Source organism: Ornithorhynchus anatinus, chromosome X3 (assembly GCF_004115215.2).
Source record: "Ornithorhynchus anatinus isolate Pmale09 chromosome X3, mOrnAna1.pri.v4, whole genome shotgun sequence".
Classification (NCBI taxonomy): domain Eukaryota; kingdom Metazoa; phylum Chordata; class Mammalia; order Monotremata; family Ornithorhynchidae; genus Ornithorhynchus; species Ornithorhynchus anatinus.
Genome location: NC_041751.1, coordinates 27,754,616 through 27,773,607, shown reverse-complemented (window position 1 = coordinate 27,773,607; position 18,992 = coordinate 27,754,616). Strand labels below are relative to the sequence as shown.

General features: G+C 41.4%; 1 protein-coding gene across 4 annotated transcripts in view; it reads left to right on the top strand.

Moving 5' to 3' along the window:
* Positions 1 to 18,992, top strand: part of FER (FER tyrosine kinase) — a 290,188-nt gene that overhangs the window by 53,962 nt on the left and 217,234 nt on the right. For 3 of the 4 annotated variants that reach the window (XM_029053950.2, XM_007672816.3, XM_016228513.3), the window contains exons 5-7: positions 9,841 to 10,024; positions 15,315 to 15,452; positions 15,954 to 16,070. In XM_029053950.2, the coding sequence (XP_028909783.1) occupies positions 9,841 to 10,024; positions 15,315 to 15,452; positions 15,954 to 16,070 (439 nt within the window). Of the gene's footprint in view, positions 1 to 9,840; positions 10,025 to 15,314; positions 15,453 to 15,953; positions 16,071 to 17,054; positions 17,333 to 18,992 lie in introns of those variants that run through there. The other variant, XM_029053954.2, reaches the window with a different exon arrangement.

Sequence of the window (18,992 nt, the reverse complement as noted above, 5' to 3'; positions counted from 1 at the left end):
ACTTGCCCTTCACTTCGTACTTGCTCTTTGCAAGATATGCCAGCTCCAAATAAATCCTCAGCTTTTTACTTACGTGTGCACACTCACACTACCTTTTAGGTAGAGCATGGGCCAGAAAATAGAATTTGTTTTTAGATTGTCATCTTTATTGGAAGATGGAGGGGAAAAAGGTAAATTTTAATACTATGAAATTCCAACTGTACATTGAGTCTTCTGTACTGGAAAATATAAATTGTTGCTCCGGTGACTTCTAATCTGCTTTTACCTCTAGTTTTTTCAATCTCTGATTTTTGTGATTAATAAAAGGTCAGTGGAGGGACTCACTTTTTCACAGGATCTAACAAGTTGTCATTTCTTAGATATTTACTTTCTAAAAAGGCCTAAATTGAGCTAATTTGTATGCATTGAGCAGCACTGATATAGTTATTTAGATAAGCAATCACCATTTTTGAAATGGACTATTTTGCTATGGAATATTTTGCAAGCACTCTTAGTATGTATTTAATTTCACTTCAGATTATATTTTTTTCTTCTAAAATATTATGTATCCCAATCAGTCTTTGGAATAAGTGGTGGGCATTACCAGATAATTATGATGATTGTGCTCAACAAATATAGGCTGACAACTGGATGCCTGACACTTTCCTGAAAATTAAGGAGCATAGATATTTTTAAGTGGTATTTGTTTCGCACTCATGTGCTAGGCACTGGGGTAGATACGAGATAATCAGGTTGGACACAGTCCCTGTCTCACACGGGGCTCACAGTCTAAACCCGCGGAGGGAGTAGGATTGAACCCCCATTTTATAAAAAGAGGTAACTGAGGCACGGAGAAATTAGCAAGGTCACAGAGCAGACACGTGGCAGAGCCGGGATTAGAACCCAGAAACAGTTCCTGCTTCTGAGGGGTTTTCAATTTAAAGGGGCATGAAAGAGGCCTAGGAAATGGAAAGTCCTGGAAAACGTCCATCTGAAATTAACCTGTGAATTAAAACTCGGAAGGGTTTAGAAACTCAGGAGAATTAAAACTCAGACTTACAGAAGGAGAGGGATAGTTCTATGCATGTGTGGCTGTTCAAGCAAAGATTCAGAGACAGGCCTAAGAGCTTTAAGTTAACTACGAGCCGGAGTAAGCTCCTTTGTTTGACTGACTCCAACTCCCTCCTTGACCCAATCCAATCTGTCTTTTGCCCCCTTCTCTCCCCTGAGACCACTCTCCACAGGGTCTCCTTCCTGCCAAACCTATCAGATTCTACTCTCTCCTAGTCCTCCTCAACCTCTCGGTTGCCTTTGGCATTATGGACCAACCCCGTCTCTTGGAAACACTGTCTATCCTCTGTTTCTCCAACACGGTCCTCTCCTGGTTCTTCTCCTACCTCTCTGTTTGATCCCTCTTATTCTCTTTTACTAGCTCCTCCTCTGACTACCGGTGTCCCCTAAGGCTCAGTTCTGGGTCCCCTTCTCTTCTCAAGCTCCACTCAATCCTTGGGGAGCTCATCCACTCCCATGTCTCCCAAATGTATCTCTCCAGCCCCAGCCTCCATCCTCTGAAAACACACATTTCCTCCTGCCTCCGGGACATCTCTACATTGGATGTCCCAGCAGCACCTCAAGTTCAACATCTTCCCTCATCTTCTTTTCCAAACCCTTCATCTCCTCTGTGTTTCAAGCTCACTGACTGAATGACTGACTCATATCCAGGTCAGGAGACTTCTAATCCCAGTTCTACCACTTGTCTGCTGCATGCTCTGGGCAAGTCACCTAACTTCTCTATGCCTCAGTTTCCTCCTCTGTTAAATGGGGATTCAATCCTTGTTCTCCCTCCCACTTAGACTGTGAGCCCCGGGTGAGATGAGGTCTGGATCCAACCTGATTCACTTGTATCTGCCGCAACACAGTGAACAGTGCCTGGCGTATAGTAAGCGCTTAACAAATACCACATTTTTCATTACTTTTTATTGTTAAAGCCTACCAACCCTGAAGAAATAAAATCCACCTCTGGAAAGGTAGTACCCTTTGGCATTGACTTTGGCATCTGTTGAAAAATTGGGTGATTTTATTTCTCAGTGGTGTGCCTTCAGATGGTTCAGGTGAAACTCATGCCCTTTTGGGTAGTTTTTCAGGCAGCAACATTAGCCTCCAGATCACCATACCATATTGCAAGGTGGGAAAGAATTCAAGATGCATAATTCAAGTGCTATGTGATGGGAAGTAATTCAAGTTATAGATGGTGGCACCATTTGAATATAGATTTCAATCTGAATATGTGTCAGTCGAGTTGGCCAAAGACATCCACCCACTGATCACAGGTTTTTTTATGATTTCCTTTTGCTCTCATATAGACTCAGTTTCACATTCATGTCTGGATTAACAGGAAATGAATAAAATGCATTCTTCCAATTCCACACTCTCTACAAAGCTTGCAAGTGACCTGGGAATTATAAAATATACTTTTATTCCTTGAGAGAGGCCTTGAGTCTCCAAATAATGCTCTTATGGTTTAGGCTACAAAAATAAAGGATTCATATTACTCTGAACAATTTTAAAGTACAAGCATAATGAGTTACGTTGCAGTGATTAGCACAATTACATTTGATTAAAAATTGAGCTGTCCTTTTAAATGTGCTAAAGTAATTCAAAGTTCTAATGGGTTTAGCTTTTGAGACAGGTGGGTAAGTTCAAATATCAACCAACTTAAAAATATTGTCTTGGTTTTTAAATTTCATGAGGAATAAAAATGCACCCCTCTCCCACAGTAGACTGTGAATATTAGGAAATGTTTCATTAGTAATTTTATAGTGCTTTTCCTCTCAAAAGTTAAAAGGCTGTTAAATATATCTGGGGGTGGACTTCCTAAAGACTGCAGTGCAGAGGAGAAAGCTTAAGGCAGGTGCTCAATTTTTTGAAATGACTCACTCTAAATGACAGTTTTGGGGTTGTTGTTTTTTTTTTTTTTGGAAACTTGTCATTGTTATATGAGCCACCAACAGCTAGCAAAAGGAATGAATGCTTATAGTTGCGTGAGGCTTAATGTGATTGAACTTTCTAAGCCATAAAAAATAATAGCTGCAGTAGTTATTAATCTAATTTACGTCAGTTTAAAGCTGCTCGAAAAACAAGTTACAATACACTGATTAGCTCCCAAAATATTATGTGAGTTAGAACATGGTCAAAGCTTCATTTGTATCGTGTAAGTCTTTCAAATGTGGCTGAGGCATCGGAATCAGAACTTAGCTTTTCCCAAGTCGACAAAGTTTAAAGAAACAGGAAGAAACCCACATTTGCTGATTCATTGCGTCTCTTAAAATAAAGGGTATTTGTATGTATTTTGTTCCCTATAGAGTTTTCTTTGCACTATTAATTCCGTGACTAAAAATATAGAAAGAAAACTAAAACACACACAAAACCCCAAACAGACCCTCTTGCCAATTTTTCAGTCACTCTATTGTGTCTTTGTAGTGCTAGTTCAGTGAAAATATAAAAAGATTAATAAAGTTGTAAAACTGCAAATAGAACTGCCTATTATTTGTTAAATCGCATAATTTAGATAATTGACATTTATTTTGAAAGCAGTAATTCCAGTGAGGATGAGAAGCGCACTAATGACTTTTGGGAGCTTCCTCAGGGTCTAAAGAATCATTATTATGTTGATTTTCTAATAAGGTGAACAAGCCTCTTAGATATGAAAAAAACAACAGAAGCTGGAATTTTTTGCCTCTCCTGTGCGAAAGAGGAAATTAAAGTGGAAGAGAGCAGGGCATTGGACTTAATGTCACCTGTCAGCCTTTCTCATCAGAGGAAATAATCTTATTTTCTTTAGCTTTTCCTTAGAGGTTTCATTTTCTGATCTATCCGCCAGTGTCTCTCGCCTGAGCCCTCACCAAGTCTTCCATGTGACCCTTATATTATAGAGCCCAGAACTGGATGCAGTTCTGCCACAATGCATGCTTTCACCACACATTTTGGATAGGATATGCCAGCAAATGTAGACAACGTCCCTCTGACAATGGTGCGTCTGTCTGACTAGAACGTGACGCGTCGTCGGAGATAAAGGTCGCGGGCATGCATGTGGAAACAGACACGCCATGAGTACTGTAGTGCGCACGTTGCTTTAATGAAGGACTCTCAAAGAACGCAACCTCTGTGTTACAGAGCTGGCTGTAACCATAAGAACGCGCTCAGTACTGAGCGTAGGAGCCAACTCCGTTGGGGCAAAGGGGGCAGTTGTCCTCGTGGGCTTGGTACGTCAGGGGCGACCATCAGTTTCATTCCGATCGTGAGCGCCTAGAGGGCCTGGAACGTTCTCAGCTCTGGTTTTTGTTTCTCGCCCCCCTCCCAGCACTTCATACAGTGCTTGGCCCAGTTTAGGTGCTTAATGAATACTATTACTCCTACTGTTCCCTGATTTTGGGGTGGAGCGTGTAGCCATAGCTGGCCCACGCCACCCCTTGGAGTCAGAAAGGGGCCAGAACTGAAGCCAGGACAGTCGCGTTAAAGGATGAACCAGTGGAGTCACAGCTTGAGCCGCAGAGACCTCGGCTCCACTGACTCATCCTCGGCGGTGCTGCTGCTTCTTAGAGATGACAGCAGCCGGTAGGCGGTTGGTAGTGGCAGGGAGGGAAGGGGAGTTCGACAGCTCCTGCTGACGTGGACTCACAAGGGCCGGGAGTGAATCTCGTCTTTGGTCTGGCTTTTGGCATGGAGAGGATGGACTAAGATGAGGTTGTGCCGGAGGAGGTGAGTGAAATGGTGCCAAAAAGACAGTAGGGAAAAGTTAATTCATTGAGTTCCTACTGTGCACAGAACACACTTCTAGGCACTTGAGAGAGTACAATAGAAATAACACACAACCTCTGGTGCCCTTTTACCTTCCTCACCCTCCCTCCGCCCCCATTTTCCTTTTCTAATCTCCTGTCATCCTCAGTCTTTTCCTTTTTTTGCGGTATTTATCGAGTGCTTATTATGGGTCAAGCACTGTCCTGAGTGGTTGGGAAGATACAAGTCCCATCAGGTTGGACACAGTCCCTGTCCCACGTGGGGCTTTGAGCCTTAATCCCCATTTTCCAGATGAAGTAACTGAAGCCCAGAAAAGTGAAGTAACTCGCCCAAGGTCACACAGTAGACAGGTGGCAGAGCCGGGTCCAAACCCGGGTCCTTCTGACTCCCAGCCCCATGTTCTGAGCCACACGCTTGGGAGAGTACAGTGTACCAGAGTTAGTAGGTGTGTTCTCTAGCCACAGGGTGCTTACAGTCTAGAGGGAGAGACACACGTTAATATAAATAAATGACGGATGTGTACATAAGCCCCTCCTTCAGACAAGTAAGCTTTGCTTAGCTTTAGGGAACAGTAGTGCTAGAGTAGGCCTCAAAAGGCCATTTGGCCTACTCCCTATGTGACCTTTAGGTGGGTAAGTAATTGCTCCTTGGCTTCGGGTGTTTGTTCCTTTCTTAACCTTTCCAGGGATGGAGACTACGTAACCTCCTTAGGGAACCTAGTCCAGGGCTTTATCACTCCCGAGAGAGAAAAGGTTCCATCTTATCTCCATCAGAAATCTGTTCAGCTGTGATTGAAGTATTTCCTCTTGTTGGACAGCTCGGCAGACATGCGGAACAGGAGGTCAGTTTAGCATCTGCACTACTGTGGGTTTAATGAAGCAAAACAAAACAGAGACTCATTGCCAGATTTTTAATTTTGAGAGAGACTCAGTTTTAAGTGATTATTAGGAAGCTCTGCGCTAAAGAAGATAGTGCGACAGAAATACTGCAGAAGTTTATATTGGAGGGGGGAAAAAAGAAATATTTGGCTTCCCAGAATAGTTTGAGTGTTCAAGCTTCTCTCTTGTAAATGTTAAGCTTGCATAATTGAATTTTGCCAGCTTCATAAGACTGTTTATGGCATGACATATTGTATACCCAGGCTATTACTACAAACATTAAACAGATTTGTCAACAAGTGATGGTAAAAGAATTATAATTAGATCTCTTTGTGAAATTCATTTTACGGGTAAAGAGAAAGTGGATGTTTTCCTCCCTTTTAATTGACAAGTAGAACAGCTCTGTGCCCTGCTTCACTGCATCTCATCCCTTAGAAAATCACACTGAAGTAGAGGCAAAATACTGTAGCTGTCAATATGTATTTTATTCATTGAGTTCCTTTTATAGTAACTTTAAATCCAAATGCTGTCATTTACAAGTTAGATTGTCTAATAATGGTCTGCAGTATTCTGAAACTAATAACTTTATGCTGCAAACGAAGAATTTGTGAGAAAGTCTTTTCTCTTGTTAAAGGAAGGTTAAAAGGAATGATTTTGACTTGCTTTGGAGACATGGCTTTCAGATAGAATCATACATTTTTCAGCATGGTATATGGGTTGCTGTCTGTACAATTCTGTCAAAGCTTATTTTGGGGGAAAAAAAGAACAAAAACTAAGAAATATTAGATTCCTCTTCCAATCTAGTGCTAATTTGTTTCTTTTTCCATTGTCACAGTACCCACAACCCTTCCAAGGAGAATGTTCTACCATATTTTTAAAAGACCCTAATATACACAGATATGTTAATATGGACACTTAGATGTAAAATGATTGTGCTTATATGGCACATGAAATGTAGTGTAACTAACACCATGGGTTTTGCTAAGGCATATGATTAATTTTTCTGGCTAGGCTGGATGAGCACAGATGAGCCCTTGCTAGTTTATATTCATGTGAAAGCTTTTCTTCAGAAAGATTTTTCTGGAATTTTTTTAATAATAAAAACTGGAATATCTTTATTATAATTTTTTTCTAGTATTAATTTCAGTGGTGTGGGCATTTTGAATCATCCCATATTAGTTTAAAGGGCAGATGAGTAGTATACATAATTTAACTGTCTGGGCAATAATAAGACAGATGGGTAGTATGAATAGCTTAGTGTCGCTGAAAACGTTTGGGAGGAATTTCACTTTTAACATGGACATTTTGAATGAAGACGTTTTTAGAAATAATCATGTTTAAATGAAGTAAACATTGCTCTTATGTGAGCCTTGTATTCCTGGCAAGTTATCTTGGAAATTATTTACTATAACCTTAGGACTGGGACACAGAAAACCCTGAAGTTGTCATCTTAATGGACTGAGTTTCCTACCCAAACCCCGTCCTTTCCCTGACTTCCCTAACACTGTATTCATTCAATAGTATTTACTCTGTGCAGAGCACTGTACTAAGCGCTTGGAATGTACAAATCTGCAACAGAATTTGCACCATATCTGTATTTGCAGAATCGGCACTGTAGACAGCACCGCCATCCTCCCTGTTTCACGAACCCATCACTTTGGCGTTAACCTCTACCGGTCGCTCTTAATAGTAATTCTACTAATAATAATTATGGTACTTAAGTGCTTATTATGTGCCAAGCACTGTTCTAAGTGCTGGGGTAGGTACAGGTTAATCAGGTTGTGGACACAGTCGCTGTTTTACATGGGGCTCATACTCTTAATCCCCATTTTCCAAATGAGGTAGGCACAGAGAAGTTAAGTGACTTGCCCAAGGTCACGCAGGAGACAGGTGGCGGAGCCGAAATTAGAACCCAGGTCCTTCTGACTCCCAGGCCCGTGCTCTGTCCACTGAGCCTCGCCACCCAAGTCACACATTCAATCTGTCACAAAATCCTGTCAGTTCTACCTTCACAACATCTCTAGAACCTGTGTTTTCTTCTCCATCCAAACTGCTGTCATGCTGCTCCAAGCACTTATTTCCCACCTTACCTCGCTGATTTCGTATTACAACCCAGCCCTCACACTTTGCTCCTCCAGCGCTAACTTACTCACTGTACTTAGACCTCATTTACCTCGCCTCCGAACCCTTACCCACGTCCTCCTCCTGGCCCAGAACCCCCTCCCCCTTCATATCCTTTCCATGCTGTATTATCTTATCTACCCCTTTAGACTGTAAGCTCACTGTAGGCAGGGATCATGTCTACCACCTCTGTTGTATTGTGCTTTCCCAAATGCTTAGTACAGTTCTCTGCACACAGTGAGATTGACTGATTGATATCCGGCAGTCCACCGGCCCCCCTACCTTCAGAACCCTCCTAAAAACACAGCTCCTCCAAGAGGCCTTCTTGGAGGCTCTCATTTCGCCTACGCTCTCCCATCACTGTTGACTATGCACTTGAGTGGGTTGGGTACCCCTTAAGCACTTGGATATTCACCCAGCCCCACAGCAATTACGTACACATCCTTATATTCTACTCTTTCTGCCATCTGTAATTTACTGTGAGTGTCTGACTCCCCCTGGAGACTCTAAGTGCTTTGGGCAGGGGTCTCAACTGCCAGTTGGGTTGTCTTGTACTTTTCCAAGTCCTTAGTTCGGTGCTCTGCGCACAGTAAGTGCTCAGTAAACACCACTGAGTCATCGATCGGCTTTCAGTTTTCTAGATTTGAGTAATGTTTCTCCTTGAGTTCTGAAAATTTTGTTCTAAACACTTCACCTACAGTATTTCATTTTTGCTTTTGATTCAGTTGAAGCTCAGAGTTGGAGTGTTTCAAGAGAAAATTGCTAGTGATGTAATGCATCTTCAAGTGTTGCAGAAAGTTTCAAAAGTGTCCTTCAGAAATTCTAAGAGTGGTTCTCTGAAAGGAATCATGAAATAAAAATTATGTGGGTTTCCTGTTAGTCACTGCACTTTACACATCATTTTCTTTTAAGAAAAATGGTGACTGCTTTGAAAAACCATTCAAGGTACGTTTCCTAAGAAGTTTCAGAATCATTTAGTCAGGAATGTTTAAGTATCCCAGGAGCTCTTTTCCTCTCTGTGTCTGCCTCGTGAAACTCCTAAGCACAATGCTCAAATTACTACTAATCAAACAAGATTACTCATGAAAAGAGCAAGGGTCTCGGTGTCAGAAGACCTGAGCTCTAATCCCACCTCTGTCGCTTACTTTCTGTGTGACCTTGGACAAGTAACTCACCTTCCCTGTGCTTCAATTAAATACCAGTTCTCCCTTATATTTAGATCGCGAACCCCATGTGGAACAAGGTCTGTGTCTGACCTGATTATCTTGTATCTGCCCCAGCACTTAATACAGTGCTTGACTCAGCATAAGCACTTAACAAATAGCACCGTTATTATTATTTTTTTCCGTGTATTCAATCTCGTAGTTCTAGCGTTAGGTGAGAGAAGATGATCCGTTTTCAGAATGTTAAACTTGTGGCCTCTAGATTGTGAGCTCGTTGTGGGCAGGAAATGCATCTGTTTATTGATATAGTGTCGCCCCAAGTGCTTAGTACAGTGCTCTGCACACAGTAAGCACTCAATAAATATGACTGAATGAATGACCCATGGGGATGGCATCTACAACCCACGGGGCACAGCTGGTAGCAGCAGAGAAGTGGGAGAGAAGAGCCTACTCCTTCTTGACCTTTGTATATGTCTCTCAGTGTTTGCCTGTGTGCGCGCGCGTGTGTCCTCCTATCCTGCTTTCTTCTCTCTGCTGAGTTTTTGGATCACGTTCCTTAGCAGAAGTGGAGCCACATTCATTATTCTCTTGTCTGCAAAAAACTGAAGGTGACTTTATTCTCAAATTTTCTTTACTTTTTCATTGAATGATATCGTTCATTAGGCTGCTACTAATGGAATGCAAAATGTATTCATAATTGGCAGCTCTTTCTCAGCGACTCATTCATAGAAATGTTTGACAGCCTCAGTCTCTGATTAAATGCTATATCAGTGATCCCGGTCCTCCTCTCATAATCTGGCTTTTCACAGTGTGCCGTGGTCAATGTCGTGCATAGAGAGAAAAACAGTTCCACAGAACTCGTTAAATCCAACCGCTGATTTATCCACTTTGTCTGCCCCCAGGGAAGGAAGCAGAAAAAGCGAAAGATCGTTACGACAAAGTTACGATGAAACTTCACATATTGCACAATCAGTACGTGTTGGCTTTGAAAGGTGCACAGCTTCATCAGCATCAGTATTATGACACTACTCTTCCTCTGCTCCTGAACTCCCTGCAAAGAATGCAAGAAGAAATGATAAAAGCACTGTAAGATATGCCTCCTGTTGCTTCCAATTAATGAGCTTCGCTTTTGTCCGATCCAGTTGGTTTTCAGGGAGAGGGCAGGGTTTGGGTGAGAATATGGGTTCTCCAGAGGGGTGTAAATGGAGAATAGAAGGAGACCCAGAACTGAGCCTTCAGGGACTCCCACAGAGAGTGGAAATCAGAGGAGGAGCCTGGGAAAGAGACTGAATAGGACTAGGTAGAGAGCCAAGAGGAGAACCAGGAGAGGACAGAGAATTGACGTCCTCCAGATTTTTCATGACAGTGAGCTCTAGATTAGTCAGAATTGTCTAAAAGAAAGAAAATGATGTTAAGTTCAAGTTACCTTTTCTTGCTGTGCCAGTTTCTTTATTCCCCTTTGGTTTCACCACTTAAGTAACAATTTGCATCATTTTTCTTAAATGTGGGCATGCAATAAGAATCCTTAGGGTGATTCAGACAACAGAATTTTTATTTGTTTAATGTCATTGATTGCAGTGGGTTGAATGAGAGGAGTTGAGGATAGCACCAAGGTTGCGGGCTCAGGAGACAGGAAGGATGGTGGTGCTCTCTCTAGTGATGGGAAAATCAGAGGGAGGAAGGGGTTTGGGTGGAAAGATAAGGAGTTCCATTTTGGACATGTTAGGTTTGAGGTAATACTAATAATAATGATGTGAGGTAATACTAATAATAATGATGGTATTTGTAAAGTATTCGAATCCCAGCTCTGCCACTTGTCAGCTGTGTGACTGTGGGCAAGTCACTTAACTTCTCTGGGCCTCAGTTCCCTCCTCTGTAAAATGGGGATTAAGACTGTGAGCCCCACGTGGAACAACCTGATTCCCCTGTGTTTACCCCAGCGCTTAGAACAGTGCTCTGCACATAGTAAGCGCTTAACAAATACCAACATTTTTTTTTTTTTTTAAAGTGCTTATTATGTGTCCAAGTCTGTTCTAAACACTGGGTTAGATACAAACTAATCAGGTTGGACAAAGTTCATGTCCCACATGGGGCTCACAGTCTTAATCTATCTTAGTTTTAGAGAAGCAGCGTGGCTTAGTGGAAAGAGCACTGGCTTGGGAGTCAGAGGTCGTGGGTTCTAATCCCGGCTCTGCAATTTATCAGCTGTGTGATTTTGGGCAGGTCACTTCTCTGTGCCTGTTACCTCATTTGTAAAATGGGGATTAAGACTGTGAGCCCCACATGGGACAACCTCATTACCTTGTATCTACCCCAGTGCTTAGAACAGTGCTTGGCACATAGTAAATGCTTTGCAAATACCAGTATTATTAATAATAATAATCCCATTTTACTGGTGAGATAATCGAGGCCCAGAGAAGTCAAGTAATTCTGCTTTATCAACTAGGCCACACTGCTTCTTGAAGGCAGGAGGAAATGCGAGACTGCAGAGGAGGAGAAATTGGGCCTGGAGAGATAGATTTGGGAATCATCTGTGTAGAGGTGTTAGTTGAAGCCATGGGAGCGAATGAGTTCTCCAAGGGAGTGAGTGTAGATGGAGAATTGAAGGGGTCCTAGAGCTGAGCCTTGAGGGACCCCCACAGTTAGTGGGTGGGAAGCAGAGGAAGAGCCTATGGAAGAGACTGAGAACTAGCGACCAGAGAGCTAGGAGGAGAACCAGGAGAGGACAATTTCAGTGAAGCCAAGGTTGGATAATGTTTCCAGGAGAAAGGGGGTGGTCCACAGTGTCAAAGGCACCCAAGAGGTTGAAGAGGATTAGAATGGAGTAGACACCATTGGATTTGGCAAGAAGGAGATCATTGGTGACCTTCAATAGGGCGGTTTCCGTGGAGTAAGGTCTCTTCTGGTCCTGGGCTAGTTTGATCTGTTTTGGGGTCACCCGCATCACCCAGTAGTGTGTATACCATTATGATTCCAGGTCAGATCAGTTTCTGTGCCTTTTGTGGCCCATCAGATTCTCCATTACCACTCTGCAAGGGGTAGCCTGAACCGTGACCAGGCCGAGGTGCCCTTGAATGGCTTGACGGGCTGGGACAATTGCTAGTTTTGATGGCTTGGCTTTGTGTTTTTCCATAGTGTCTCTGATTTAGGCTTGTTACATTGACCGAGATTACTAAATCGAATATGGAAATGGTCCTTTTTGAATTTCAAGACACATTAAAGTCTGTCTTCATTTTTCTCGATCATTTGTGGGCTCTGTAGTGAAGTTGACTAATGATAAGAATGTATTGGAATCTGAAGGCTTTTGTTTGCTTAATTACATGTTAATAATATAATTTGGTTCATTGCCCAGATTGTGAGTGTTTTTTTTTTTTCTATCATGGTACCTGTTAAGTGCTTACTATGTGCCAAGCACTGTACTAAATGCTAGGGTAGATACAAGATAATCAGGTTGGACTTTGAGCCCCATGTGGGGCAGGGACTCAGTCCAGGTCAGAGGGCAGAGGTCTTAATCCTCATTCTAAAGGTGAGGTGACTGAGGCACAGAGAAGTGAAGTGACTTTCCCAAAGTCACACAGCTGGCAAGTGGTGCAGCTGGGATTAGAATCCAGGTCACCTGACTCCCAGGCCTGGGCTCTTTCCTAGAAAAATGAGTTCTGTTTCCCTTATACTGGTTTGTTCATTTACGATGAGAAGCAGTATGATATAGTGGATAGAGCACAGGCCTGGGAGTCAGAAGGTCGTAGGTTCGAATCCCAGCTCTTCCACTTGTCTGTTGTGTGACCTTGGGCAACTCACTTCACTTCTCTGTGCCTGTTACCTTATCTGTAAAATGGGGATTGAGACTGCAAACCCCACCTCCAACCTGACTTGCTTGTATCCATCTCAGTGCTTAGTACAGTGCCTGGCACATAGTAAGCACGTAACAAATATGATTACTATTATTATAATTATTCTTTTCATTATATGATAACAGTTTAAAGCATTTAATCCTTCAGTTATAGACAGTCCTACAGAGGGACCTCCCTGTGAATTATCTTGTGCTCCTTTAGACTAAAGTTACCTTGCTATTGCATTTTGAGTATCCCCTGCTCTTCAAGTTCCAACCACAGTCCTCAAAGCCACTGCTTAAGGTTGATTTCCTAATAAATGCTATTTGATGATGATTATGAGTTTTCCTTCTCATACCTTGGTTGCCTTGACTTTTCAATCTCAGAATGTTGATTCCCAGAAGGTAGATCCTACTTAATCATCAACCTGGGATGCCCTGTTTTTCCAGAGAATATTACTCAGTGCTGATCAAATTGGAAAGAGCAAGAAGCTGCTGCACTTTTTCAGTATGGTACATCCATGAGAGGACTTTCTTAGAGGGCTGATAGGAGAAGAAGAGGTGATACACTATAGGAAAGAGAACCAGGCTGGAAATCTAAGGAATGAGAAATTAAACCTAAGACAGTTGAGAAGTGAAAGATGAGATATCCTTAATTTAGGTAATTCATCTGTCGAGGGAAAAAAAAAAAGCTGATTTCTTTTTAAGTAAATGTATTAGTGAGATAGTTTCCAATCTGATTATCTTTTAGTTACCCCAGTGCTTGAGACATAGGAAGCACTTCAACAATACCATGATTTTATTTAGCAGCAGCTTTTTTTTAACCCCATTTTTCTGATTTTCCTTTTGTCAGTCTCCATTGGTTTTCTCGTGGTGGTGAGGGGCATGGATTGATCAGTTATGGCTAAGTTGCAGGTCATTCATTCATTCATTCATTGTCATATTTATTCATTCATTCAATAGTATTTATTGAGCGCTTACTATGTGCAGAGCACTGTACTAAGCGCTTGGGATGAACAAGTCGGCAACAGATAGAGACAGTCCCTGCCGTTTGACGGGCTTACAGTCTAATCGGGACTTATTCAATATTTATTGAACAGTCCCATTTACTGTGTGAAAAGCACTGTGCTTAAGGTCCTTATTAAGGGCCTCTAATGGCAGCCAGCACAGCCCATTGGCTGAGTAGGTTTAGTTCAGTCTGTTCTCAGAACCCTTGGGTTTTAATCAAAACCATTTTTTTCCCCCTTAAAACTTGAGTTGTTCAAAATATAAGCAATCTTTCCTTTTTTCCCCAATTTTCTCTGGAATTTTATAATCAGTGCTGCAGATGATCTGGAAAAGGAAGTTATCAGTACCAAATCCATTTTGGCTACCCAAATATTTTGTCATGCTACAGGGAGAGATCTTGGGAGCTTTTCCGGACTTCTCCCAGTGTCAGAAACGGGACCTAAGAGCTCCTTCTCCTGCTAGCAGTTTTGGATTTCGAGTCCCCAGGGTAGTAGTAGCCCCAATAAATTCTCAGGAAAAAGTTATTAAAAGAAAAACTGAAGGTGAATGTTGTCCATCAACAAATACTTTTTGGCACGCTAAGGGTGCAGAATTCTATGTGCAGCGTATTGAATGAAGCAGCTGGGAGTATACCAGAAAAGTAGGAGTCACAATTTACAGTCTAATGGGGGAGAGAAGCAGACAAAGATTATATATGTACAATGGGAATAGTAAGGAAAACAGAGATTCAGTTGCTATAACTAATAAGAGCAAAAATCCGCAAAAATGAGTGAGTGGTATAAATGATCAAAATACTGTAGGCTCCTTGTAGGCAGGGAACCTGTCTACCAACTCTTAGGACAGCACTCTGCACAGAGTGAGTGCTCAATAAATACGATTGATTTTTGTGTGCTACGAGCAGTTGCTAAAATGACATGACAAATGAGGTGAGAGTTAATCACAGACTGCTCCCCAAAGGAGGTGATGTTTTCAGAGGGCTTTGAAATTGGGGAGGGGTGTGGTTCGGTGGATTTGGGCAGGGTGGAGATTGATGCAGAGAAAGGGGCCAGGCATTGGTCAGTGAGTCAAAGACAGGAGAGTCGAGAATGAGGTAGAGTTGGGTGGTTAGAGTGGGAGGAGCGAAGAGTGCTAGCTGAATTTAGCTATGCTATATTAGAAAATTTAGTAAATGCCAATGTTTTATTCAGGGTAGAAGGCTAATATATCAATCACTCATATTCACTGAGTATTTACTGCGTGCAGAGCACCATACTAAGCGCTTGGGGGAGTACAGAATAACAGAGTTGGTAAACATGTTCCTGCCCACAATGAGCAAATACATACCGAGGGAGAAAAAGGCGTTCTCAGATTCATCAGATTATAGGGAACGTGTTGATACATGTAATATTAACATTTCTTCTAGTGTGATATAGCCTTTACGGGAGAGAAAAAGTTGTCATCTTTCAAGTAGTGGTAACAGAGATTTCCCAATTGTGAAAACTGGCATTGGTGTTTTGTGATCACAGCTGTGTGAATAAACGTATCGTATTTTATCTACAGAAAAGGGATATTTGATGAATACAGTCAAATTACCAGTCTTGTTACTGAGGAGATTGTAAATGTCCATAAAGAGATCCAGACTTCAGTTGAACAAATAGATCCTAGTACAGAATATGATAATTTCATAGAGACTCACAGGTATGTTTTTTTTTATTCCAGTTCTTCCACTGTAATAAGGTGATAAATTGTACTCATTGTGTTGCCTCTAAACTTATATTTAACTCTATTAAGCAGTATTAAGAAAATGTTAATTTTACCTGTCTACACACACATTTTAGATTCTTTTTTCTTAAAATAACATTCCTTTTCACTTAACTAGTGCCTGTTAATTTGCAATTAATTGATCTATTACACTGAAACAAATTATTTAGCTTAATATCTCCCCTCCTATTTAAGAAAATATTTTCTATTCTGAAACATTATTATTTAAATGAAGATGGGGTGCAAAAGAGTTCTGATCTGTTTTGCTCCCTGTTTACATCTTTGCAGATAATTAAAATAAATGATTTCATGTTTTGGAAAGGAGTAAATGTTCTTATCTGCATAAGGAATTTGTGCATGTTTTTGATGTATATTTTTCTCTGTGTAGAACAAATAATAAGTACATTTGAATCACAATTATTTGGCATACTTTACTAGAGCTCCAGCTGTTAAACAAGAAATTGAATTTGATACTTCCTTACTGGAGGAAAATGAAAATCTTCAAGCTAACGAGATCATGTGGAATAATTTAACAGCGGAAAGTTTGCAAGCTATGTAAGTACTAAGGAAATTGAGGTATTTAATGACTGTAGTGTTTAAAGTTTCCACTTCTTAGTTTATTAAATTTACACAATTTTATCAATCTAAAAATCCTTATGAATTGAGTATGAAACTTTAGCAATAGCTTTCCTGCTAATTTTATATGTGATCTGAACAAAACATTAGAAATATGATTAAATACTATTGAATTAATGAAAGTATCTCAGTTCTCTATACTCACCAGTTTGGGAGTCCCGGGCAATCAAATCACCCTCCAGGATTGCAGACATTTGCTTAATATTCATTTATTGTTATCAGTGCATGATCACTAACTTAAATTTCTAAATTCAGCTGGTGAACATTTTTTTAAAAGGGTTAGAATAATTTCTTTAATGTGATACACAATATTTTTCCTAAAATGGAAAAAACAACCCATTTCTCATCAATTTTTGAAGAGCTGGTTTTATGTTTTTAATTTTGATTTCTGCTCCTCCTTTTATCCAGAAATAGTACGGGCATATACACCCTGGTTATGAGCACTTAACAAATACCATAAAAAAAAGTAATAACAGGCCATCTTCCACATGGGGTTTAGCCTTAATCCCCATTTTACAGATGAGACAACTGAAGCACGGAGAAGTGAGGTATTCACAGCGAATCAGTCAAAGGTCCATCTTTCTGTACCCATAATCTGTTGGACAATAACCTCTTCCCTATCCTCAGCTGTCAGGAGGGAAGACGACTGTCGCTTTCTTTACTTCTGACTCATCTAATGACTTTCCCATAGTTACCTGCTGAAGGAGCAGTAGTTGTAAAGAATGAGGAAAGAATTTGGAGCCCCTGAAGTTCTTGCTTAAAACAACAGATGTTCCCTATAAGTTTCACATCAAATTTAAATGAGTAAAACAAAGTTTGCTGTGGAAGAATCCCTGATTTCTCACAAAAATTTTCGAGAGATCAGTAACTTACTGAAGTACATTTTTCATTGCTTTCTTTTAGACCACACAGGTGCCGATTGCCTCTTGAAAAATATGTGCAACTCACACTGATATTATTTATATACATTCAGCTTGAACGACTAGACCTTGGAGTGTAACATCTTGAAGTTAAAAGCTGATGTCTTTTGCGGAAGCAAACATTTCATGGGCAATGAAATAGTTGATATATTATAATTGAGGGTATAATGAAAGTAGAGTTGGTTATGCTCATAAATCTTTATTTCCTAATTATAGTGATGCAGTAATTAAAAATGCAATAAATTAAAGGCAACAAATCTATGATAACATGTGATTGAGAATCCAATTATTTAAATACCACGTGGTAAAGCTTTTGCTCTGTTCCTTAAAAGAGTGGCAGGTAATGAATTGAAAGATGAGGATCTTGTCATGAAATCATAACTAACTGGTTGTAAAGCGCTTGCTATATGCCAAGCACTGTGCTAAGCGCTGCAGTACGTACTAACATGACAGATGAGACATAATCCCTGACCCTCATCGGGCTCATAGTCTAGATGGGGGTAGCCATATGAAGACAAGCGTAACCGTGGATTACACCACCACAGCACAGAGTCAGCAGGCCAAAATCACAAACTACTAGAGCCCAGCCTACCCACGTTTCTCCTTTCAGTCAGTCAATCAATCAATGGGATTTAATGAACACTTACTGGGTGCAGAACACTTTACTAAGCATTTGGGAGAGTACACAACAGAGTTGGTAGACACGTTCTCTGCCCCCAACAAGCCTACTTCAACCCAGCCCACACACTCGGCTCCTCTAACGCCAGCCTACTCACTGTACCTCCATCTTGTGTTATCTCGCCAACGACCCCTCGCCCACATCCTGCCTCTGGTCTGGAGGTCCCTCCCCCTTCATTTCCAACAGATGCTCACTCTCTCCCACCTTCAAAGCCTTATTAGAGAAGCAGCGTGGCTCAGTGGAAAGAGCCCGGGCTTGGGAGTCAGAGGTCATGGGTTCGAATCCCGGCTCTGCCACTTGTCAGCTGTGTGACTGTGGGCAAGTCACTTAACTTTTCTATGCCTGTTACCTCATCTTAATACCCAAATGGGGATTAAGACTGTGAGCCTCACGAGGGACAACTTGATTACCCTGTATCTACTCCAGCGCTTAGAACAGTGCTCTGCACATTGTAAGCGCTTAACAAATACCGACATTATTATTATTATTATTATTATTATTATTAAAAGCACACCTCCTCCAAGAGGCCTTCCCCAACTAAGTTCTCATTTCCTTTTCTCCCACTCTCTTCTGCTTCACCCTTGCGCTTGTATTTGCACCCTGTATTTACCCCACCTTCAGCCTCTCAGCCCTTAGGTACATATCCATAATTTACTTTTGTTAATGTCTCTCTCTCCCTCTAGACTGCGTGCTCGTTGTGTGTGTTTGCTATCTTATGTTGTACTCTCCTAAGTGCTTAGTACAGTGCTCTGCACGCAATAAGCGCTCAATAAATGATTGATCACTTGAAGGCAAGTCGAAGAAGGATCTCGGTGATGGGAGTCTTCAGACTCCCCACTGCTTTAGGTGAACAGACCTTAGTTATTGGATATTTAGGTTGTTTATTCCACATGTGGTTTAGCCTTAATCCCCATTTTACAGATGAGGTAACTGAAGCACGGAGAAATGAGGTATTCACGGCGAATCAGTACCCGTAATCCGTTGGACAATAACCTCTTCCCTGTCCTCAGCTGTCAGGAGGGGAGACAACTGCCACTTTCACATTTCACATTTACTTATATCAGTGTATGTCTCCCCCTCTAGAATGTAAGCTCCTTGTGGACAGGGACCCTGTCTCGCCACTCTTGTATTGTACTCTTCCAAGCATTCAGTGCAGTCCTCCGAACACAAGTCACTGAATGATTAGTTGGTTGACTGAGAGGCCCTTGGTTTGATTTGAGGCTTGGTGGATCCACGCTCTGA